General features: G+C 40.8%; 1 protein-coding gene across 9 annotated transcripts in view; it reads left to right on the top strand.

Moving 5' to 3' along the window:
- The window catches only part of cd2ap (CD2-associated protein), a 107962-nt gene that overhangs the window by 15543 nt on the left and 65656 nt on the right, over positions 1 to 26763 (top strand). For 8 of the 9 annotated variants that reach the window (XM_085132990.1, XM_085132987.1, XM_085132986.1 and 5 more), the window contains exon 2: positions 11832 to 11989. In XM_085132990.1, the coding sequence (XP_084989116.1) occupies positions 11832 to 11989 (158 nt within the window). Of the gene's footprint in view, positions 1 to 11831; positions 11990 to 23077; positions 24742 to 26763 lie in introns of those variants that run through there. The other variant, XM_085132995.1, reaches the window with a different exon arrangement.

Below are 26763 nucleotides of genomic sequence, written 5' to 3'. Positions count from 1 at the left end.
GTACAATCGCCGTCTTTTTTTTTTCTTTTTTTTTCTTTTTCTTTTTTTTTTAATCGTTGTCATTTGGAAATGAGATCGCACATAAGTATGAATTGAGATCGCGATTTTCTAACGATTAATCGTGCAGCCCTAAGAGCGAGTCACGTTAATCCCTAAGTACTTAAACCCAGATGGACTGAGACGAAAGGGGAGATAACTGTCAACTGTTGAAGTTGACGTGCTGCCGTATTAACAGGAAAACACTCACTTTTCCCTAAATTTAATTTATAACCTGAAAACGAACTGAAGTTCTCCAGAATACTTAAAACAGCAAGGATGGAGCGTGCAGGGTCAGTCATATATAATAACAAGTCATCTGCATACAGTGATACTTTATGTGCAATTCCATTACGGATGATTCCCCTGAATACAGAAGATCTCAATGTAATAGACAGAGGCTCGATGGCAATGGCAAAGAGTAAAGCTGACAGAGGGCAACCTTGACGACAACCACGACCCAGTGCAAAATAATCAGAGTAAACATCATTAGTTTGAACATTGGCTTTAGGGGACGAATAAAGAAGCCGAATCCAGGAAATAAATTTATCGCCAAAACCAAATTTCTCTAAAACTGCAAACAAGTACTCCCACTCCACCCTATCGAAACCCTTTTCAGCATCTAAAGAAATCACAAGTTCAGGAAATTCAGATAGATGCTTTGAGTAAATAGCATAAAATAGCAAGTAAAGAGTGCACGGGTATTAAAAAACAATTGCCGTCTCTTTATAAAGCCATTCTGCTCTTCAGATATAATTCGAGGAAGCACATCCTCTAGGTGAGATGCAATTACTTTAGCCAATACCTTTGCATTGGCATCAGAGATAATGGCCTGTAGGAACCACAGGAGGTTGGGTCCTTGTCATTTTTGAGAAGGCTTGTGTGAAAGTAGGTGGTAATGAACCCGTTTCCAAGGATTCATTAATCACAAACAAAAGCAATGGTGCAAATTTACCAATAAATGTTTTATAAAATTCAATTGGAAACCCATCCGGGCCTGAGGCTTTATTAGGCTGCATAGATGTAATAGCTTTTAATACTTCTTCAACAGATAATGGGGAGTCCAATTGCCCGGCAATATTAGCACCAATAACAGGGTTTGAAAGATTATGAAGAAATTCATTAATTTTAGCTTTATCCGTGGGAAATTCGGACTTGCACAACAAAGAGTAAAATGTTTTAAAGGTAGAATTAATTTCCAAGGGATCTGTAGTGATATTGTCATAAGAGTTTTTAATACTGGGTATCACACGCAAGGAGGCCTGACGTCGTAACTGATGTGCCAACAAGCGACTAGCCTTGTCACCGTATTCATAATATGAGCCACGACTGCGTAGTAATAAGTGCTCAGCCTCTTTGGTTGACATAAGATCAAATTCTGCTTGCAAATCAAGGCGCTGCTTCAGTAATTCTGGAGAAGGGTTCAGTGTATAACTTTGATCAAGGTTACTAATTGCAGCTATAAGTTCTTTAAGCCTGGCATTAATCTTTTTATTAGCACGAACAGAGTAAGAAATAATTTGACCTCTCTGGTAGCATTTAAGAGTCTCCCATAGCAGAGAATATGAAACAGAATCATTTTGATTGAAGGACAAGAACTCCTCACTAGAGCTTGAAATAAATTCACAACATTCTTTATCCGCCAGAAGGAGAGAGTTAAATCTCCAAAGTGGAGGACTACGTTTATAGGTAGAAAGTTGAACTGTCACGGGAGTGGAACGGACTCAGGCGCAGACGGAGGTAGCACGGTTCAACGACACTTTATTAATCACACTGGTGCGCTATATACACGTGAAGGGGTGGGGGAAAACACCAGGGTCCCGGGGATCAACAGGCTGGGGAGACACACTTCTTCGCACTCCTCGTCCAAACAGTCTCCACACAAGCAGCTCACTCTCACTCACGGGGTCCAGGGGTCACAGAAGGGCTGATCCAGGTAAACCTATTTAGACAGACGAGGGTAAGTCGAAGGCAAACACGGGAACAGTAGAATCACAAGGAGCCAGGCAATACTAACGAGAGTTACTCAATATTCCAGCGACGAATAGCTCAGAGCCCCAGCCTTAAGAAGAGCCAGAGAACTGCAATCGCTTGAGATCAGCTGCAGGTGCGTGGCTAAGGGCAGGACCTCAATCAGAGCTCCGCCCAGGCAGACAGGTAGGAGAGAGAGAGTGAGAGAAAAACAACAACACTTGTGGCCACACTGGGCTGGCCGGGGAGGCACAGGGACCATGACATGAACATCCAATAGCAGAGGTGAATGATCAGATATTATAATACCAGAATAGTCGGAAGAATTAACACACAAATTAAGAGTTCTGTCGATGAAAAAATAATCAATCCTGGAATAAGACTGGTGGACCTGGGAGAAAAACTAATTTTTTTTGATTGAAGGGTTGCGAAATCTCCATGGATCAACAAGATCATTCCGTTTCATAAAATCTGAGAATGTTTTAGACATAGATGGAGTCAAATTACGAGGACTAGATCGATCCAAGATTGGATCAAAAACACAATTCAGATCACCACCAAGGATAAGCAAATGAGTATTCAGAAAGCGGATGTTACTCAGCAATCTATTAGCGAATTCAGCACCATCAAAATTCGGGGCATATACATTTACCAACAAAACCTTTTTCTGCGTTAGGGTACCAGCAACAATGATGTATCTACCATTCCTATCAGCGATAACATTGGTCGAAGAAAATTGAACTTTCTTATTAATGAGAATGGCCACTCGAAAGCTAGAGAACTTTCGAATTAAAATTTGAGTGAAAGACCTGACCTACCCAAGGGCAATATAATCTATAATGATCCTTAATGCTAAGCTGAGTCTCCTGTAAAAATGCTATGTCAGAATTTAGACGTTTCAAGTGAGTAAAAACCTTAGATCTCTTAACAGGGTTACCCATACCTCTGATATTCCAACTAATGAATCTAAGAGGCATGCCTGACCCAGCAATGCTGGGGTCTATATTGCCATTAACCATTCATAAAAAGGAAGAAGAAAAGAACCAAACCAAAATGCCAGTGGCCATGAAGAGCTGAAATGGGACATGCCCCCCCAAACCTAAACACAAATACACCCCAAGTCTCCACAGAATAGAACAAAGGAGACAGCAATGTACCCCAAAGTAGCAAAAATGATTCACCAAAGTGACTGGACTAATTGGAGTCCGAATAAAAATAAAAGCGAGAGAGGGAAAAAAAAAAAAACCTCTCGCCAACTTCTCTACAGTATCACAGTGTGCGCTTAACAATAAACATGTTTTTTTGGTTTATTTTTTTTTAAAAAAGGGAAAAAAGAAAAAGACCCCCCCCCCCCCCCAAATAAAAAAAAACAAAACCCCAAACCCCAAATCTCACAGTACAAAATATGATTTCCTCAGATGGAGAACTTTACAACAAAACACCGAAAGTGCATAAAATTAAAAAAATTAAATAAAATTAAAAAATTAAAACAAAAACAACCAAAAAAAGATAACTGAAACAAAAAACAACCCAGTCCTGTACAAATCAATGCAGCAAGCTTGGAGAAGATTGCTGGACTGGTCCGAAGTTCAAGAGTATATTATATGATTCAGTTTCATTATATAACAATGAAAATAAAAGGAACCAGCACACCAACAGTACAATAACTAGCACAACGGCCTAAGAAAACAATGCACAGATGGCGTTAAACCTAACGAGAGCGTGAACCCTTATTAGCATTACAGCATAAAACTGAGGGGCTATCGAGGCTCACCCAGAGATGAAAGTTTTGACATAATCACTGGCCTCCTCTGCTGAAACAAAGTCCTTCTCGACACCCTTATATGTGATGCGGAGTTGCGCTGGATGAAGAAGGCCATACCGAACACCTTCAATGCCACGGAGTTGCTGCCTGACTGTGTTGAATGCAGCACGAGCCCATGCCACCCTGGCGGTGTAGTCGGGGCAGACTGAGATGGTCCGGTCTCCAACTTTAATCTGTCGGCGTTCTCTAGCACGTTGTAAAATGTCAACACAGTCAGTGTGGTAATGAAACCTGCATATAATGGCTCGTGGACGGTCGCCAGGCTTAGGTGCGGGTTGGAGGGTCCTTTGCGAACGATCCAAAAGCGGCTCCTTCCCCAGTTCAAATGCTTCTTTTAGCAAGGAGGCTACGGCAGCAGTGGTGCACGTGTCAGAGCCCTCCGGTACTCCCACTATCCTAACATTGTTGCGCCGCGACCTGGACTCCAAGTCTTCACACTTATTTTCCAGCTTGGCTACATGAGCTGTGAGGCCCTTGATAGTGTTTTTCATCTCAGCTATATCATCAGAGCAGACAGTAAGTGCGTGCTCCATCTCCTTGACCGTACCTTTTAGCTTGGATATGGTAGAGTCATTGGCAGCTTTATCGATCGCATCTTCACCGCCTGCAGGTCGAACTTAATGGTAGACAAAGCATCACCCAGAGTGTCCTGAAGTTCCTTTTTAAAGATGTCGGCGATATCTTTCCTCAGCGAAGCCAGCAACTCGACCTTGAGAGCCTCAATATCAGGATTAGCTTGGCACGAGGGGGGCTTTGCAGGAGACAACGGCTCACTTGAGGGTGTGGTCGCGGTTTGCAAACGAGGCCTCAGTTGTGTTTGAATAGTAGTAGTTTTAACATTTTTTGCTGCCATTTTATGCAGGCCCGAGTAAAACTTCTCAACAAAACAATCCACAAACCAAAACAGGACTGGAAATATAGCCGAAAAGCGCGAATGAATAACAATTTAATTGAAATCGGCGGGAGCTCCCAGACTCGTGTCCTACTCCATCAAAGCTCTTCTGGAAGTCCACGGTAATATTATGTTGAAGCACAGTACGTATTACTGCTCGAGGCTCTTGACTACGGTAGCCGTAATGCTCCGACAATCGTGGCTATCTGATGGACAAAAACCATACAAGTTCCACATCACTGAAGTTGCACCATTTTTACAAACCAATTCTGGTTCATCTGTTTCATTCGACGATCCGCTTTTGTCCTTCTCATTCTCCATTGCCGCCATGCTTTTTCCGCCATGTGCCTAATAAAAACAAAGGCACTGTGCATAGGGATGCAACGATACCAATTTTTTCAAACCGATACGATACCGATACTTGGATCTGAGTACTTGCTGATACAGAGTACAAAAAACGATACTTCTACCACACACACACACACACACACACACACACACACACACACACACACACACAAATACAATTAATTGGAAGACAGGTTTTATTATATTCCCTGCCGATAAAAAATAATATCTTAATAAAAATGACCACAAAAAAATTTCCAGTGAAAAATAAGCACTTCTGTTAAATTATTGCAGAGTCTCCACATTGTAATTTTACAAAATATCACTGAACTATTGGCACTGTCTCGAGCTTTCAGAATAATCAATAAACACTTCTGTTCGGAATAAAATAAATACAAATTAGGTTTGCGAATAAAATAAACTTTTAAATTATTGCAGTGTCCATATTGTAAACAAACAAACAAAATAATTATTATTAAATAAATAATAAAATATAAAAAATTATAAAATAAATAAAATAATAATTGGCCCCCTAGTGGCCAATCTAAAAAACTACAACAGAAATGACAAGCCACCCTCTGATTAATGAAATAAGTTGGTATCGGTTCATGGTATCGGTTAACTTTTATGAGTATGAGTACACACACATTTTACAGTATCGGCCCCGATACCCGATACCAGTATCGGTATCGGTGAATCCCTAACTGCGCATGAGCGTTTTACCCATATTCTATCGCGATATTTCATTTTCTTATCATTGCCTAACACTGTATTACTGTGAACGGTATAATATGGCCCAACCCCCCCATATTTTAGAAATGGCTGTAATCTTGACGGCAGCGATAGTCCTCCACTATCCTATACTATAGTATTTGTAAAGCTGATATCATTGCCATTTATATGTTGAATACTGCCCTACTTCTCCATCACACCATGCGCATTAGCTCTGAATTCACAGACTTTAGCTCTAGTTTTTGATGACAGTCATCATTCTGCTGTGTAGTATGATCGACACCTGCTGCAGGGGGTGATCAGAACAAGAGCTAGTATCACCTGTAGTCAGAGGTGGTGAAGATGGAGGCAGTCTGATTGTACGATGGCGTCTTTGCTGTACGAGCAGTTGAATGATAGTTGACTGCGAGAATTGGGCTTTGTATTGAAATTTATTGTATTTATTTTATCTGTATTGAAATGCAAGGTGGGCAGGGCTGCAGCTAGTTGGACATTATTAATGGATTAAATGGAATGGATTAAACCTTAGAAATAAAAGCAAGCAAACTGTTGACTAGTAAAACAGTCACACATGGACATTCTTAGATGGTTGGAGTAAAAAAACAAGATAAAAGAAGTGCTAAAATGATTTTCAGATATGCTTGTATGCCTGTAAACCCAGCAGTGTGTAGAACCAGTGTAGCCCTCCAAACAACTGTCTGCTCCAAAGCAAACACGGATCCAGTAACTTTAAGTATATTCCTGTATATACTGACTTCAAATGCTGTTTGTGTGTGACTGTTTTGTTGTGTTACAGTTGTCTGACGAAAAAAGGAGCCTGTCTTCTGTGCAGGAAAAACCCTTTAAATTGGGACTCCTGCTGATATTTCCATGCTGAGAGGATTCTCAGTGTTTTAGCAGTGCACAGGAACAGCTTGGAAGTGAGTGGTCATTGGTCATCACAGGCTAAATTTATGTTGTACGTGTTTGGTCATCTGACAGAAAAACTTGTATTCTGGGCTTAACTCGCAACCCGATAGCCCTGTGTTTTGTTGATCTCACCCTACAGTAACACACACTTTAAAAGAAGATGCAAAATAAAACAGTTTCTTGGTTGCCTTCTCTCCACCGAAGACTATGAAAGCAATAATTATCTTAAGCTGACTTCCGTTGGCATATAAGTGGTGTTCAGAAGAGATTTGAGTCAGACTGATTGAGGAGCTGTGCTACTCTCAGCCAGGGTCTATTTGTGTGATCTCTGAGGGGCTGTTTTAAAGTCCCTTTGCTCCACATCCAGTCTTGTGCCCTGTGTATTGAATTAACTGAGGGTAGATTTCTGCCTATCGGAGCTCTCAATTGTTTGTTTACTACCGGAGTTCGTATCTCTTCCTGTGGTTACACAGACAGATATTCCTAAATTATGGTCTGGGACCTCGGCTAAGCTGTTTATTTTTCTGTTGCTCGGCTTGTGCTTCTTTTATGCATTTAATGTGTTTAGACTGTCGTTTACAGTGTAAATGCAGACTAGATTTCTTATAGGCTTTTGTTAAATTACAAATGTTGATAAAAGCCAACACTGTGTGGTTTATTGTCTAGTTCCATGAAGAGGAAGGAATGTAATTAGTTAACATGTGTGGAAGGATATCAGTTGAATAGCCAACGGTAAACTGCATAAAGTCACAGTTGTGCCAGGGCTCTAGACTAACTTTTTGCCATGGTTGCACTGGTTGCACTGGTGCACCTAACGTTTTTTTTCTTAGGCACACCAGCACAAAAGTTAGGTGCACCCAAATTTTTCAACTGCATCGCTTAACACCACAGTTTTACATGTTCACTTTTTTTGTTGTTTTTTTGGGGAGTAATTGCTGACCATACAGACAATATTGATTTGTAAATGACTAACAACACTAAGTTCTTTATTTGGAACACAGTTCTACAAGAAAGATAAGATCGGGCCTTAACATAAAAGTTATCAATCGTTCTTTTCATCTTTTCTCATTACACACAGCTACATCCACTTCTGCACAGTTTTGCACAGTTAAATTTTTATATAGCTTTAATGCACATAAGTACTTTGTCTCGCGTCAATTATATCGTCAGTTATATTGTTATCGCACATTTTCAAATATATGTCATGATAAATATTTTTGGCCATATTGCCCTGCCCTAGTTACCATTAACTTAGCTTGCAACACACTGACAGAAACTCTATTCAGTGTAACTGCAATTACATTGAGTCATTATTGTATTTACAAGTAAACAGATTATTCAGTAAAGGTGGTATTTATTTTTAGCTATAGTGAGATGGATGAATATTTTCAAAAAGAATGATCGGTGCCACATTGTTGCTTTTACAGGCAATCTAAGGCTTTAGATTGTATTTTATTTGATAGCAGCATATGAAGCAGTAATTCTTCTGGTGTAGATTCTGGTTAGAGTAAACCAGTGCAGGCAGAGACAGTGGAGCTGGAGTATGGCAACCACAGTGAGAGATCCTACGTGTAACAGCTGAGTGACTCGAAAGCAATTTGGCCAATGAGCTGGCTAGAGGAAAGAACCCACAGAGGGGTGGAACATCTGAAATATCAAATTAAAAGGACAGGGATGGTCCCCTAGTAAGTCGTGGATGACGTTGTCGTCCTGAGTAGATTAAAAGATGCTAAAGTTAAAGATGCACATCAGTGTTTCCTGCTCAAGTAAGTTCTATGTGTGGAAAATGCTGATGTGACTCTGGTGTCAGGGTTGATGTTAATCACTGTGACATTTCGGGATGTGGCTCAAAAACTGTGCTGCCATGTAAATACAGTGAGAGGTCAGCAGGCAATTGGGGCACTCTAAATGTACAGTAGAAGAATTGTAATGTCAGAAACTTATGATAACAATCACACATGGTTAATGCTGGTAGACACACTTTTGTTAGCCAGCCAATAGGAATGCAGCATGAAGTGATGTGGAAAAAGCAAAACACACCCACATGGGATGCATGGTAGTAAACTATTTGGGTTTTAACAAAGCAGAAAATGTGAGGTAACTGCAGCAGAAATTAGTTTGGGTGGTGTGGACTACAGCTGTTCTTGTGACTAAAATGTAGCATGGAGAGATACTGCAGTCTCATGAAACAAGTCTCGTCAGCCTTTCTAGTGTCATTCTAGCAGTGTCAGCAGAGCAGGCCTAACAGGAAATAAACTTCTTCTAACTGGGGATAGTGAACATAAATCTATCAGTATGGTCCCTGCTGTTTTTAGTCAAATCAGTAGGAGGCTGATGTCAATCTGGCATTTGTCTGACCATTTTCCATGACAGTAAATGGACAACCGAATCATATCTGTTGGTGATCAGCCTTAAAAATTCCTGGTTAGGTTTCTGCTTGGTGTTTGATGCTGAGGGGAAAAGCTGCTGGGAGATCATTGGTCAGGAAACTCTACTTATTCTGCATGTTTTTGTTTCTGCTTGGTGTGAACCCAGCCGTGTCAGCGGAGCCTTTCCGCTATGAGTCATGAGTTAAAAGGCCACCCTGTGTGGCTGGAATACCTCACAACCTGTCACTCCTCCTAAGACTGTTTATTGTCGGAAGCAGTTCAACCTGCTGTGCTGGATTCAGTCAGGCAGCCTCTCAGTATCTGTTTTTCTGACCTCCTTTTACTTATTGTGCATTTTCGTGTCAGTTTGTTGCTAAATACTGCAATTGGAGCGACTAGTCATAGCATGTACTTATAAGATAAAAAAAATGTCTGTAACCACTGTGATATCCATCATTGGTTTCTGCAATGAAACTTGGTATGTTAGTATTAGTGTTTTGGTTGCTGCCATATTGGTATTTTGGGGCCAGAGGTGACTGTATCTTGACTAAAGTTAAATTAGTGACAAGCTATGTCCAAAACTAATACAAAAATATTGCATACAAACTGTAGAAGTGCTATACACAGACCCACATATCTGCTATTAAGGGCAGTGTAACCTCTTGTACAGTCTGTGCTGCACAGCAAGCCATAGTGTCTGCCATTAAGAGGTCTACTTCAGAGGCTGAAACTAACATCAGCGTCAGAGTGGCCACACGTCTACCTTTAAACCTTACTGTACACTCATATTTTAATAGAACTTCATTAAAATTCAGTTGCTATCCCTGGACCTGTTTTTGCCCCCTGGTTGGGTCACTGGCTGTGGTTTTTGTGGACCTGCGTCACTGACGATGTCCTCCTGTGTTCTGATGGACTTGGAGTGGCCGTTCAGCTTGTAGCAGATATCCAGAGGACTAATGTCTCCATCTAACTACTTTCATCATCATCTTTAGCAGGTGATTGTGAAGTTGGAGTTAATCAAAGAAACTGAGCCAATTATTTTACTCAGATATTAAATGTTATATAGCCAATAAAATATTTGCAGAGGAGAAACATTAACTCTAACGGTTATGTATGACGTTTTGAACTGACTAGACTATATAAAAGTTATATAAAGAAGCCTAGTTACATATGAGTGATAGCCTTTGGCTGACTTATAAATGGCAGGGATAGCTCAGTAGGTAGAGTGGTGGCCCCATGATCGGAAGGTCGGGGGTTCGGTTCCCCTGAACAGCTACCCTGAGGTACCCCTGAGCAAGGTACTGTCCCTGCACACTGCTCCCCGGGCTCCCAATGGCTGCCCACTGCTTCACTGAGTGAATGGGTTAAAAACAGAGAGGAATTTCCCCACGGGGATTCTTTCTTCTTCTTTCAATCCGGGGTAAATGTTTCTGATGAGTTCATGGGCTCAGTTGCTAGTTTCTGTTCTTAGTGGAAACATTGTGGTGTTTATTTAGTAAAACACAATCCTGTGATAGTCAATAAGGGGGATGAAGCATTGTATGCTATAGTGGACATACAAGTTACTAAACTATGAGTGTAAAGTGTGTCAGATCCACCCCTTGAGTGTTGCATCTGCTCTGCTCAAGGCTTCACAACAAGACCTCACTAACCAAAGTTTGACAATGATTGTCTATTTAATCATCTGCCACAACTAGAATATACATCTGTGAAAAACTCTGTTAGCTTAGCTGTGCGCAGATGTTGGAAGCTCAGTTGTCAGCACCATATTTTCCATATTTTTATTCCATATTATACAAAGTAATTGCTTTGTAAGGCAAGTTGTTAAAGGTCTTGGTTTTGACTATGAAAAAGCACTCTTTTCACTCAGTCAGTATAGTCAAACATGTATTCATGTGTCAGCATGAGTGTTTTTTTTTGTTGTTGTTGTTGTTGTCTTTTTTTTTATTTCAGTAATTACGCTGCACTATACGGTAGAAGTCTGTACAGTCTGTGGCTATTGTTTTTTTTCTTCGTCTTTTTTGTGGTGTGTGGAGCATATTTCATATATTTCAGTTTGGTCTCAGACTAAACTTTTTAGTGTGTTGTATTTTTCTTGCTTATCCTGCAATTACAGATGTAGATAGAAACATTGAAGTTGCATAAATCATTTAGTTTGCCAATTAAACGGATTGTTGGTAGGACCAGACATTCATAGAATCACATTCTTTCTGAATTTTTATTGAAGCCCATTTGTGCCAGTGTGGGTGTTTTGTTTTGTTTTTTCTTTTTTTGTTTGTTTGTTTGCCCCCCCCCCGCCCCCCCCAAAAATGATGTAAAATCATGAACTTTGGACTCTTTTTTTTCCCTTTTCAAATGAGAACATTTAGCTAATAATTGTGACTTTTACCATTTTATTTAAACATTTAAAAAACAACAACACTCGACTGTTAGCCATCGTTATTTTCGCTACATTTCTCAAAATAAGAATTTTAACTTTTGAGATTAAACGTTTTAGTGTGTGTGTGTGTGTTATGGGGTAGTAGTGATATCTTCCTTTAAAATTCTTTAAATGTATCAGTTAAATATTTCACTCAAGGGTGTTTAAGAGATTTACGTGTAATAAGCAATTTTACAAAAGTATCGAATTTTCAATTTTTCATTAAATTTGGACCTCATCTTGGCTCATCCATTCTCCTCCCCCCCCCCCCCCCCCCCCCCCACCGCCTTTCCCCCCTCTTTATCATTTCATCATCCTTGTCTGGAGTAGAGGTTGTGGTGGAGTATGATTATGACGCACTCCATGATGACGAGCTGACCCTGCGACCTGGCAACATCATCAAAAACGTGCGCTACATAGAGGAGGATGGTTGGATGGAGGGGGACCTCAATGGGAAAAGGGGCCTCTTTCCCGACAACTTTGTCAAGGTGAGAGATAGATTAGTGTTCATCTGTCCACTGGCTTATATCAAATTGCAGCTTGTTTGTTGGAGTAGAGCTAACCCTGTTGTCTATCATACTGTTAGTGATAATCCTATTGAAACTGGGAGCATTATCAGAGTATAGCAGTCTGCTACACAGAAGAATTTCTGTGCTTTATATTTAATATTACTTTGATGAATGATGTAAACATTTTAGAATAGAAAGGATAGAACTAAAGATCAGAAAGTGTTTACAGAATTCCTTTTGCGAAGTTAGATTTGTGTTTTGGAAAAGCAGAACCTTTTTATTGGAATAAAGGTTTAAAGGGGTAACTTGACCTGGTATCATTTCGATGGATTATTTTAGAGACATGAGCAATGTTCCCTTTAATTTTTCATGTGTCTGAGCGAACACACAAACTCCCTGAGCGGTCCCTTGGACCACTGTGAGCAGCAGCAGATGTGTGCACTGTGGTCACGCCAGCATCGAATCCATCCAAGTTGCGTGGTTTATTAAAATAATCAAATTACAGCATTTATGATAGACTACTTTTAATTGACTGCTTTAGCCCACTTACAATGAAAATTTAAAAAAAATCTTGTTCATGACCTGTGTAGTATGTTAACTAGTGGTACAATGTAGGGCTGCTCAATTAATCGAATTTTAATCATGATTACGATCTGGGCTTTCAACGATCATTAAAAATGACTGAGCCGATTATTAGCCCGTCCCTCGTGCTTTACTCTTGCGCTGCTCCGTGTGGCAAATCGAGCGCAGCTCTCTGCATTTCGAACACGTGTCACACCAATTAAGACTCTAATTAATTTAAGAGGACCCGAGGGAAGCTCGGAAAGCTAAGCAGAAGTTATTTGGAGAGGAGAGTGACTGCCGTTGGTTGAAACGAGAGGTAAAAAAAAACTTCAGTGGTGTGGAAACATTATTGGTTCGCGGAGTCAGACGTGGATCAAGTAGACCTAGTGTGTAAACTTTGCTACAGTGTCGTAGCTGCACCACAGAGCAACACTGCAAAGTTCACTAAACATAGATGTTTACATTTTTTATTTATTTTTTATATTGCACACATTTGCACTGTTATCAGTATTTGCACACTATTTTATATTATTTTTTGACAATCTTTAAAGTCATTATTCAATACATTGTTATTGTTAAATAAATATCGTCAAATAATCGAGATCTCAATTTCACTGAAAATAATTGTGATTATCATTTTTGCCATAATCGAGCAGCCCTAGTGCAACAGATCAAAAATCTCACGGTTCAGATTGGATCACGGTTTTAAGTCACGGATCGGATCAATTTTTGGATCAGCAAAAAAAGAAAAAGGACAAAAATTTAACATTTACTTATTTACTTATTGAAGTATTTTTTGCCTGTTAAAAACATTCAACTCAAGACTCATTCCACGCAATTATAAAAAAAATTAAAGCTGCAAGCAGCATTATGAGGGCGCTCGCACCCCGGCACGTCGAGCCACGCCCAACACCTACAACCAGCACGTCCGATCTGATGTCACATTGATGGAATTCATGCATTTAACCACCAGCTAACAATTCATCTCATTCAATCATGATTATAGTCGTTCCACTAGGTGGCGCTCTAACCATTACTGACAAATGGCATAACAAACATTTCCGAGCTCGAGTCTCATCATGCACGCGACCTTTGGGAGAGATTATGTTTTTGAGTGACAGCAGATTACTGCTTTTTGGCGAGTGATTGAAACCACGTGCCGCCATGACCACCCCGTTTCCCTGAACGTAAAAAGCTTCGCAATTTAACATCACAAAGGTCTTTAGATTCCACGCACTGCAGATCAGTCCAATTTGATGAAATCCCTTGGAGGAGTTCGTCAAAGTACGGTGCCTGAAAAGAGGGGAAAATGTCGCCAAAATTACACATTAATTTTAAAATGGCTGACTTCCTGTTGGATTTGGGATATTGCTCCAAGAGACGTTTTTGTACATCTTGATATCGTCCATAAGCTTAACAGGTTTCAGACTCATAGATAAAACACAGAGCAAGGGCTTATGTTTTGAAATTTTGTAGGGGGCGCTGTGGAGCCATTTCGCTCTATTCAATGATGATCACATATCAATGATCAAAATGATCACATAACAACAAAGCCTTCGTCACACTGGAGGTGTGCGCCAAATTTCAAGACTTTTTAAACTTTCCAAGCCCCTCAAAAGCCACTTCATCTTTCATGGTGAACCGCATTGCCACCAGGCAATTGTTCAGTTTTAAGTCACAATTTTCGCACTGAAGCATCATGAGGGACTGATGGTGATATTCACTGCTTTTGAAGTGACCATCATGTACCTGCAAAAATCAGTACAACAAAGTGACAGACATGACATTTCCTGTTGCCACTAGGTGGCGTTCTGTGTATTCCTGACAATGGGCACATCAATCTGTTCAGGGCAGGTCTTACATCATGCCTGTAAAGTCTGGTACTGATCAGACTGGATTTCATTGAGTTATACTAATTTGTTTCTTCATGGCGAGACATCAAAGTTTGCCATGCTTTCGGGGTCACACCCTTTTGCGAAAACTAACAGTTTTCACTGTAACCCAAGACCAACTCCTTAAGGCTTTCCTGGAGAAATTTGAGGCTGCAGATGTCACCCATCACAATACTGTACCCCAAAGTGTAAAACATGACATTTCCTGTTCCCACTAGGTGGCGCTGTCCTTGATGTCAAATATGGCAGTTGAAATATGTTCAGGGCTGGAGCCTTATCATATGTGTGCTCTTTGGTCCAGATCGGACAATGTATGACAGAATGAGAGGCAATAAGAGTTTCATGGCGAGTCATCGAAATTCGTCATGGTGCCACCGCCTCACCGTATCACGAAAACTCAAAAGCTCCGCAATTTAACATGCCCAGGGGGCTGGGAGGGGATGTTGGCTGTCCGATTGGCCTCCCTGCTGCTGCGGAGCCTGGGACGGTCTGCTTGCCTCCAACCCGGAGGGAAGGGTAACATCTCTTGGGTCTGGGTGCCGTTTCCCCCTCTGGGGGCGAGGGTACCTGGACCCGGGGTATAGAGTATGTTTGGGGAGTGTGATAGTGTGTACATGTCCATTTATGTCTATCCCTACGTTGGGTGAGTGCTGAGTGTTTGTATATGTGTGCATGAGGGTGGGAATGCATGTCTGTGTCTGTGTGTGCCTGTTTGTCTGTGTCTATATGTCAGGTCGGGTCATAGACTCCACCTCTCTGGGAACTGCCAGGCCCTCCAAAGTGTGGAGGCCTATCTCCCCTCACCACACTCCCTGCCGGTGACTGATGCCCTCAGGGGTCGGTGCGTTGGTGGTTCTTGGTGTCCGGGGCTGGGCGCTCAGGTATGTACCAGCTTACTCCCGGTGGCTACTTGGCGGGGCCTGGCGCCTGTTGCTCGGTCAGGCCTCTTCTGGGGCGCGGGGGGCCCTCGGGCCTCCGGCCTCTGGGCCTGCGGCTCGGTTCACTCTGGCACAGCTGGCTGCCGGCAGAGCCGGCGGGCACGCCGGTGCAGCCCCCTCTAGCTTCTGCTCGGTGGCTACTGGGTGACCCCTCGTCTGGGGATCCTCAGCCCTCCCCATGAGGGTGGCACGGATGCCCCTCCGGTGGTCCTCCTTGGGCTCTCGCACTCTGGGGCCTCTGGATGTCTGGGGCCTGGATCTCCTCCATGCCTGCTTCATGCCCTGGGGGACAGGGCTATGGCTCTCTACATCCTCTTGCAGACCATTACATGGGGAAACCATTTGAATACAAGCACGCTGATCCACACAGGTGTGCACACGGGTGTTCACTGTTCGTAGACTTAAATCACACCTTTCTTGGCTGCTATTTCAAAGCACATTGTGCTGTCCTGCGTGCTGCACAACAACATTCAATATTTAGTATTTACTGCTGTTTACACTTAGCTAGATTAATGCGATGGTGTTGTGTATAGTATGTTGCTTTGTTTTTTTTTTTTGCTTGTTTTCTATTCTTTTTCTCTCAACAGGTGATCCAGGAGATTTTTTTTCCCCCTTTCTCACTGTCCCTCTCCCGTTCTGTTTTTCTTTTCCTTCCTCTTTCTTTCTCCCTTTCCTATCCCTCACTCATGTCTGTCCCGTCTGTAACAACTGAAAATAAAATAAAATAAATAATAAAAACAATGGTCGATCAAATGGACCAATACGGCAATGCCATGATGATCCATTTGGCAAAATAAATCCATTGGGTATCCTTGTTGGTCTTCAGACAACAATTCTGACGGCTAAAGAATCAAATGGGACAGGCAAGAAAAAACAACAACAACAACAACAAAAAAAAAAACATGGCCCAGGTGTGTAGTTGACACTGACCAAAGATGAAGCTTATACGACCAAATCCCGAGGAGGAGTTCGAAAAAGTTCGAGGCATGGAAATGGCAAAATTAGAGCCAAAATGTCACCTTCACTTCTAAATTGCGGAGCTTTTGAGTTTTCGGGATACGGTGAGCCCGTGGCGCCATGGCGAATTTCGATGACTCGCCATGAAAATCTTATTGCCTCTCATTCTGTCATACATTGTCCGATCTGGACCAAAGAGCACACATATGATAAGGCTCCAGCCCTGAACATATTTCAACTGCCATATTTGACATCAAGGACAGCACCACCTAGTGGGAACAGGAAATGTCATGTTTTACACTTTGGGGTACAGTATTGTGATGGGTGACATCTGCAGCCTGAAATCTCTCCAGGAAAACCTTAAGGAGTTGGTCGTGGGTTACAGTGAAAAGTGTGACTTTTTGCAAAAGGGTGTGACCCCAGCAGCATGGCGAGCATTGATATCTCGCCATGAAGAAACAAATTAGTATAACTCAATGAAATCCAGTCTGATCAGTACTAGACTTTACAGGCATGATGTCGTACCTGCCCTGAACACATTGATATGCCCATTGTCAGGAATACGCAGAGCGCCACCTAGTGGCAACAGGAAATGTCATGTCTTTCACTTTGTTGTACTGATTTTCACAGGTTCATCATGGCCACTTCAAAAGCGGTGAATATTACCATCAGTCCCTCATGATGCTTCAGTGCGAAAATTGCGACTTTAAACTGAATGGTGCACCCTGGTGGCAACGCGGTTCACCATGAAAGATGAAGTGGCTTTTGAGGGGCTTGGAAAGTTTAGAAAGTCTTGAAATTTGGCACACACCTCCAATGTGATGAAGGCTTTGTTGTTATGTGATCAGTTTCCTTGAATAGCGCAAAATGGCTCCACAGCGCCCCCAATTTCAAAACATTAGCCCCTGCTCTGTGTTTTATCTATTAGTCTGAAACTTGTTAAGCTTATGGAAGATATCAAGATGTACAAAAAAGTCTCTTGGAGCAATATCCCAAATCCAACAGGAAGTATGCATGAATTCCATCAATGTGACATCAGATCAGACGTGCTGGTTTTAGGTGTTGGGCGTGGCTCGACGCTCCGGGGTGCGAGGGCCCTCATAATGCTGCTTGCAGATTTAATTTGGTTTTGTTTTTGTTCACAGGCAGAGAGTGTTTTCAAGCGCATTCCTTATAAAACGCTGTTTTTACTGTTTCTTCCCTTAGTAAATATAAACAACGATAGTATTCAGGAAGCAAACCAAACATTGTATATATTTTTATCATAACTCTGGTTTTACGTGGCCTATCAGCACAATTTAAAAACTGGTATAAAGTCCACACTTTTTCCGTCAATTGTTCCGTCTGTCCTGCTCACATATCTAATGGTTGTACACGTTGTCATTAACATGGCTTCACTCCACATCAGCCACGCTGCTTTGCTAGCTAAAACACTGGTATCGGCACATAAGGATAACGACAGCCCGTCGTTGACAGGCTATGACAGCCTGTCAACGACGTTGATTAGCTGCATATATACCAATGTGAATCGCATTATTGGCTGGTCTATGGGATAAGTTGACATCGTTGTTATCCCATATGGGAGCAGCCAGTCACTTACTGACTAACACTGCAAAACAGAATTGTTTAAATTTCAATTCAGGTTAATTTTTTTTTTTTTTTCGTGTGCAACGCAGATTTTCTGTGCGCAGAGACCATGCCAGCAGTGCACAATTGCGCACGTGCACAGCTTAGAAGGAACATTGGACGTGAGGTATCTTGTATTTAAAAGCACCTCTGTCCTCTCGTGTTACCTCTCTGTCTCTTATGTTAAGCACTTTGGTATACCGCTGGTTTTTAAATGTGCTCTATAAATAAAGTTTGTTGTTGTTGTACCTTATGTGTCTGGCCTTAGCCTCTAAGGAACAGATACCACTGAGCTGAAAGCATTGTTATCGACACTGCAATACTAATTTAATGATTTGTAACCCTTACAAAGGTTCCTTTTTAGATGAAAAGATAAAAATAAGACTGAGAAGTACTTCAGTCTGTCACCAATGTCTGATATAGAAACCAATGCAGAGGAGCAGTATCGGGATTAGGGTGTTGACTTTTTTTTTTTCTTTTTCTGGAGTGAAACTGGTTATTAAATAGGGGTGCAACGATACTCATATTGATATTGAACCGTTCGATACAGTGCTTTCGGTTCGATACGCATATGTATGCGTATCGAACAATACAAAATTTTTAATTTATTTTATCAACTTTCCTTCTGACGATGCTGTCTGTGTTGAGCGCTCAGTGGATCTGCGCTCGACAGTGCAGCCTAGGCGGAGTAGTCGATTCACTGAGCGCAGGGCAAGCTTGCGAGACAGAAGTTAAGCTCTCCTTGCAACATGGCAAATTGAACCTCCCCCACCCTCATTCAGATCTGGCCTTTGGAACTATTTTGGTTTTCATGTGACGTATGACCCTGAAGGTAAGCGTGTCATGGACTAAAGTAAAACAGTGTGTTGGATGTGCCACGCAATGCTCAATTACATGGGTGGGAAGTAGTGTGTTAGCGCAGTTAGCTCGTTAACGTGTTGGCCGTCCAGCCCCACGCACGGGGCGATCCGTGGTAGCTCGTTAACGGAGATTTGCCGTGTTGTGGCGTTAACGTCATTTCAACGAGATTAACGCTGACAGAACTAGTGGGGAACACAACGAATATGACTGCAAATTTACACCGACATCATCCTAGTGCAAAGACAAGTGGAAGCAGACAAAAACAACAAGCACGCATGCTACAAACTTTACCTGAGTCATTTAAACAGCCGTTAGCACATGATTCTCCTTATGGAGACCTGATATGTTTAATATGCTGCTGAGAATATAGCCCAGAAGAAGCGTATAGTATAGCTTTTATTTTGGAAAGAGCCATTTCTCTGTAATAAACTCTCTTTTCCAAAGATGAGTGATTCCTCAATCAGATACAGGGCTCGCAAAATCGCTAGCGATTTTTCCAGTCGGGCTACCAAAATCTATCTCTGCCCTGCCCGTCGGGCTATCGTAGGAAGGAAAAATATATGTCAATGTTTTTGCATTCTTTCGGAAATGTAGCTGGGTAATTATGTCATTGGCATCGGTGAGCCACTGTCAATATGTGACATATTGAAATCGCGTTTGAATTTGCGATTGTTTTTTGCTTTTACTTTGCAATCGCGCAAACTGTGTATAGAGAGCGACAGCACTGATTGGTGAGTGATGATAATTTGCGCACCAATTCCTCTGACATCGTCTTATCAAGCTTACTATGCAAACATGACAAGTGAAATCTCCTGCAGAAAGCTTAAACATGTGAGAGGTTGATTGCGCAGAAAATCCCTGACAACGTGAGTGTGTGTGTAAAAGCAGCAGGATATATATTTTGGTTCTGTTGAGCCAAATAAGACAGGTCAGTGTGAAGAAGTGACAGCCAAAGAAAAGCTTACCACAAAACGGAAAAGTTATGACAAATCAGACTATAAGGCAAAAAGAAAGTGCAGCTTTATGGTTTCATGGACAAAAGAATTTCTGTGGCTGCAATATGACGAGCTAAATAACCAGGGGTGCACATAAGTGGTCCGCAGGTGCGCAATCGCTGTCAAAATAAAAAACGCGCACAAGATAAGAAGTTGCAACGCATGTTTGCGTACATAGATTTTCTGGAGGAGGACAGACATTTGTTTAGAACTCTTAAAGATGTCGAAGAAGCTCCTTTAAGCAATTACTTTGGTGTTCCTCCACCTCCAAAGAAATGTCAGAAGGAGTCCGAACCACAAAAGAAGCACGTATTCTTGGAAAAGTGGTTGCAGGAGGTGAGCTGGCTTCAAACAAATGATGAACACACAGAGATGTGGTGCGGAATGTGCCGTGAAAATTCCACTCTAGCGGACAAAAACGGTGCCTTTTTATATGGACGCAAACGCGCGTTGCAACTTCTTATCTGGTGCGCGTCTTTCATTTTGACAGCGAATACGCACCTGCGGACCACTTATGTGCACCCGTGTAAATAACATAATGTTCTGCCGGGTGTGTTGTTGGTTTACCTCGATTTCTGAGTCGACAAGCGCCTTTGTTACTGGGACCAGTCATTTTAAGAAAGGCCCCCATTAGAACCCATGAGAAATGCAAGAAATGCATTATTGCTCAATCTGCAATATCTTTCCCAGAACAAACACCAATTGCAAATAACATACTAAAAATAAACCTGAAAATCTGTCTAAAACAGCAATACTATGTTGCAAACAGTGTTGGGACTAACGTGTTATTAAGTAACGCGTTACAGTAACTACGTTATTATTGTGGTGACGAGCACGGTAACTAGTTATTATGTCAAAATCAGGAACGCGTTAGTCGTTACTGGGATTTAGATAGGGTCGTTACTCGTTACTTCGTGTGGTGGCTATCGTGGAGCTTCCACAGATTCTGTAACATTAGCAAGTGGTGGAGGCAGCAGGTGGATGAGGGAAAGGGGACGTAGAAGGAAAAGAGACCCAAGGCGGCCGCCGGTCCAAGTGTGAACTGAACTTCAGGTAAGAAGTTATGACCTGCAGGCTATCTGGGTCAGATATAAACCAAGTTTAGGTGGAGTTTATTTTCGTTATTCTGACTTTTTCCGTACTGCGTACTAGCTAGCATGACGGAGTTTCTATACAGCTGGGTGGGTGCTATGAAGTTAATGATGTTGAACTTTATTTTGTTCATAAGTTATTAGAGTTGCCAACCGTCCCGTCTGGTATTCAGAGAAGATATTGCGCGTTTTGTATTGAGGTGAAAAGGAACAGTTTGTCCCGGACTTCAGCTACAATGAAAAAGACACAAAGCTGGAGTTATTCTGTGTCTTTGCTGCACAGCTGCCTCTTCTTCTTTCATTCTCCCCCCTCCCTCTCCTGTTTCTACTTCAATCATGAAAACTGATCAATGATCAGCTGATCGTCTCTCTTGTTTGTTTATTGCCCACTTTGCGCCAGAAAGAGGAAACCAGCCGATGTCGCGTTAAACAACAGCAGCACGTTTAAACTTGATCAGCTGTTGTTAGAATTTATTTAACATTAATTTATAGTATCAGCTGATGTTTGCTGGAGCCACAGCTGCAAAAAAGCTGCTGATCATGACGTCGGTTTGGTTATCTGGTGAGAGGGAAACATGAAGATGAAACCAGGAGATGTCCTTACTGAATCATCAGAGCTGAACAGGTGATGGAGAAACAGGTTTACCTTTTAGGTGACAGGAATGAGTTGAAGTGAAGTTATGAACTGTTTCTGAGAGACAGATAACACCAGGATCCTTTTTTTTTATGTAGCTGACAGCTGGTAACTGTGCAGGTGTGGATCTAGCAAAGTTTTGCCAGGGGGACAGGTAGGGCATTAACAGGGAGAGGTGGGCACAAAGAAATACTTTTCTTTCTTATTCTCATTTAAAATGTCTAGCTTTTAAAAAATAATTATCTGAATCTTACAACAAACGATTGATAGATTGATGCATATATACCATCAAAACAGTGTACATCACTGTCACAATAGCGTTTGTTTTCATTCAAAGGCTTTATGATTTTTCCTATAATGGTCAAAATGCCCGGGCCGATTTTTTGTCCCAGTCCAGCCCTGTATGCAGCTCATCTGCAGTCTGGTGTTACCTACATCTTCCTATTCAGAAGGCAGAATTTCCGAGTTCTGAGTACAATCAAAGCACCACGACTGCAGTTTTTGTGTTGGATGTAAAAGGCGCACATGACGCTGTGACGTAGGATCATGGCAGCAGTCAATGACGGTCGTGGGATTTCTCTTGTGGAAATATGCACATTATTATTATTATTTTTTTCTATTGGTAGGTGGCACAGTGCACTTGTGGCAAGTAAGCAAGCTAGAAGACTGGCAAAGTTATGGAAGCAACACATTAACAAGAGAATTCTGAGTAAAACCAAAGTTACTTTCCCTAGTAACTAGTTACTTTGAAAGTAACGAGTAACTTGAAGTAACTTAGTTACTTTTGATAGAAGTAACTAATAATGCAACTAAGTTACTATTTTAAAGTAACTTACCCAACACTGGTTGCAAAGAGTGAACTACCACTGGCAAAATTTAGCAGTCTTTGCAAACTTCAAAAAGCAAATGGCCTAGATCTTGGTTCCACTTGCCTCTTACCCGTGACTTCAGAGGAAATTTCAAATTCAGGATCTGACACAGGCTGATTTATGTTCTACACAGTTCTTACAAGTTCATAGAAATTTCTGTTCAATTAGAACCAAGTATTTTAGTTGATGATTGTAATTTTTATACAATGTTGTAATTTGTTTTTCAACAATTTTTTGATTAATGTTTTGTTTCCTTTACAATATTATACTTTAATGTATAATATTGTAAAGGAAACAAAACAGGAAGCAAAACATAAATCAAAAAAGTGCTCTCTTTTTTATTCGGGCTACGTAGGGATTTTGAAATTTTGTGAGCCCTGAGATATTTTTTTATTTTTATTACTTTTTTGTTTCAGCAACATTAAATTTAAAAACTGTACTTTTGAGTTAAAATATATATTTATAATTTTAATAAATGACAAATTAAAAAGGCATGAACATATTTTTTGTATTGAAAAAATATCGAACCGTGACACCAAAGTATCGAACCGAACCGAACCGTGAATTTTGTGTATCGTTGCACCCCTATTATTAAACTGTCGCCTGCAGAGCTGTCTATGATGACCTTTGATGATGACCTTTCAAAGAAAGGACCTTATGATGACCTTTCTTTGAAAGATAATTTTGTGCTGCTTTAACAGTGAAATGTTGGAACTCCCAATTGCAAAGTCATTCTTAAAGCGTAAACACTACTTCAGATCTAAAGCACACGCTGATAACACAGTATAACCTGTATATAAAAGATACAATGTAACCAGTTTTTTCAGCCTCAACCATTTTCCAAACAGTTTCTGTAACACAACAATACTTGTGTCTGTTAATTAGTGGTGTTTATCAGATAGTTCTAATACTGCAATATAAAATAGTATGTAGCCATAATATTTCTAAGATATTGCCATTAATAGTTTTCCAAAAGGTACCAATGGGTTGAACACAGTTAAGCTGTCTAGTGAACAGCTAACTGTTATCTGGGCCTGCACTAGCAATCCTGTAACTCTAAACGGCTCTGCCCTTGCCTTTAAGCCTTTTGACAGGATCAAAATTAATCTTAAGGTAAATAATAAATTACAAAATGTACCCATCATACAACTGCTAATGGGGCCAGGGACTCCCCATGGAGGCTAAAACTTTGCTATAAAGATGCTTCTTAATGCAGTAAAACTAGACATTTTAATATAGAAATAAAGCAAAAGTGCTACATAGCTTAAACAAATTGCCACATAATGATCTTACATTTTCTTGACTTGGGTTTTCACAGTGTAGTGTCTGGAAAGTTCCACTAGTGTTAATTTATTACATTAATGTTGCATGATAATAGTAAAGCTCACTGAGTATTTCTCCAGTGGTCGGGTAAATCATTCCCACAGTTTGAATGAGCCAATGAATTTACAGCCACCAATAAACAAGTGCTGCTTAGTGCATTTGATAGCACAGCAACTTTCTGGCATTTTGGCAAAGATAAACTCAGAGGCGTTTAAAGAATGGTTGGAGAGCCACAAGTATTGTTTTCTGCCCACCTACTATGTATTGGGATAACTTGCTTTTAGAGCCAATTTTTGGCACACTTTACATTGCTGAATCAAATTAGGGTGATCAGCCCGGATACAGTTGGTTTCCAATAAAGAATTTCCTATTGTGGGTTGTCATTATGAATGAGCTTGGACTGTGAATGATGAAAGTGGCCTCTGATTTAGCGAGGGCTAAAATTGGTTTATTAAAGGTCAACCTTTTGCTGTTGGATTTGGGTGATGCTGCTACTAGTAGTAAATGGCCTGTATTTGTATAGCACTTTACTTAGTCCCTATGGACCCCAAAGCGCTTTACACTACATTCAGTCATTCACCCATTTACGCATTCACACACAGCTAATTCACAGCTGTGGATTAGCCGTCAGTCAGCTCTGTGGTTTTAATGTAGCTCACTCACTTTGTATTACTTATTCGTGCTGTCTGCATCTGACTGCTTCTCCTTCTGCACAGCTAATGCACTGAAAATGAGTCCCTGAACTGCTGCCCTCTTCTCTCCTCTCCCCACCATCACACAATCCTATGTAGTAATAGGTAATCTGCTAATCAGCCTGGTCTAGTCACTGTGCTCAGGTATTTAATCCTCTAAGAAGCCTGCTGGCAGTTGAACTTTGCTCCTTATGACATAACAGTGGTATGACTTATTGCATTTCTTCTTCCTCCTCCCTTTAATTGGAGTCATACTTGTGTGATCGGAGGGATGTGAAACTGAGGCATGGTAAGGAAGTTGGCTGAATGAAAGACTTTGACAATAATGGGAATGCTTTAAGGAATTTTGTAATTGATCATTTTTTGTGTATGGGTAGTGGAGGGTTTGGAAGCTTCTCTCTTCCAGTTATTCACTTTCTCCTGGTTTTGGTGGTTTAAATGTTTCAGGCTCTGAAAGTGTTTGTGTTTTTGTAAATGGAATACAACTGTATGGTCTCAGACTTTTAGATTACATTATACTAGCTAACTGATACCTGTCTGTAGGCAGCTTCTCGCAATATTAACTTTTTTGAAACTCATTGTCTTCATTGGGAAGGACTTATTGACAGTCAATTATGGTCACAAGTGTCTGTAACATTTACTGATAGCAATGGTTTCTTTGGATAAATGCGTTAAGACTGTCTGATAATGAGCTGAAAGTCATTTAAATTCAGCTCATAGATTAAAAACACTGTTTTCCTGACACAAAAACGATTACTTACAACAAATAGACTCATTGATTCCTTTTTTTTCTTTTTAAAATGTTAACATAATCTATGAATTTCACAATCAGGAAATCCTTTTCTTGTTAAAATCAATCTTTGCATTCTTTTTGTTTTTAAGTCAATTGTATAAGGAAATGTAAAATATTTGTTGACAGTCTACAGCTGAGAATTAAAGTTCAAAATTCTATGAACACTCATCACAGGCATGAATGCCATGGAAAATTTTGGGCTTTCAATGATTTCTTTGACTTTTTTCTCCCCATCAGGGTGGATTAATTGTACAGTATACATGTTTAATGATTTTAAAAACCAAGAAGTGCGTTCACAGCTAAGAATTTATTTATTGCAGACGGTCAAATATATACTTACATTCCAGTAATATTTGGTTTAATGTCCCTTTGCAAGTTGCAACTTGATCAGATGCCATCGACAAGCTTTTGACATAATGCTGGTTGGATATTTGACTACTCGTTTTGGGAAAAATTAACACAGTTCATTTAAATTGGTTGGCTTGGTGGCATAGAAATATTCAAGGTTGGGGCTTTTGGACAGCTATTTCAAAGGCATTTTCTAACAACTGCAAGATTATCCGTTCAAACAACTGGACATAAGTAAAAGTTTGTTTGGGTCTTCTTGTAGACTTTGGAAAACTGTCATCCTCAGATGAGAGGAAATTGGTTTGCATATTGAGGAAGCTTTTCATAGCCATGGGCTGAGGGTTGTCGTCCAGGAAGGAAGACTCTACTCCAAAATCAACAATTTGCAATTTCCCACATAGACAGACAAATGCCTTCTCGAGGAATGTTTTATATTCAGACAGGACAAAGATTGAGCTATTTGGAAACAATGATAGGAGGGTTTCAGACCTAAGAACACTGTACTTACTGTCAAGCATGGAGGTGGTAGGATTATGCTCTCGGATTGTTTTGCTTTGCACAGAGTGGATGGAATAATGAAGGACTACCTTCCAATTCTTCAGCTTTGCTTGAAATTAACAGAGGGGTGGTTGAAACTTGTACATAACTGGGACATTCCAACACATCAATGATTTCAAACGCATATCAAAACTGGTTTCTGGAATCATCTTCCCAAGGCCCCGACCTCAAGCTTTTTCAACATTTGCGTCCTATACTTACAAATTGGGGTCCAGGCCTCCAATTTAATTGAGTGCAGCCAAGGAGAGTGCTCAGATATCCAGCCAGAATTGTGTCAGAAACTTGATGCTTAGCAAAAGCCTTTGGTCAAACTAAATATTTGTGTGGATGTATGCATATTACCAAATCTATGTATAATGTTGAATGGACTGTACTTTTATAGCACTTTTCCACTCTCTACTCGATTTCTGCTACATGACATGCTTCATTCACCCATTCACCCATTTATACCAGCACTTCCTTTTAAGCCCGGATGTGTCCTTGAATTGACACATGCACTCACACAATGATTGATTGGGACAACCTAGGGTTTAGTATTTTGAAGTATACTTGGCCATGCAAGACTATGGGAGCCGGAGATCAAACCATCAACCTTCTGATTTGATTGTCTAC

The sequence above is a fragment of the Neolamprologus multifasciatus genome, chromosome 15, assembly GCF_963576455.1.
Source record: "Neolamprologus multifasciatus chromosome 15, fNeoMul1.2, whole genome shotgun sequence".
Taxonomy (NCBI): Eukaryota; Metazoa; Chordata; class Actinopteri; order Cichliformes; family Cichlidae; genus Neolamprologus; species Neolamprologus multifasciatus.
Note: the sequence above shows the minus strand (reverse complement) of the source record. Positions and strands in the feature narration are given on the sequence as shown.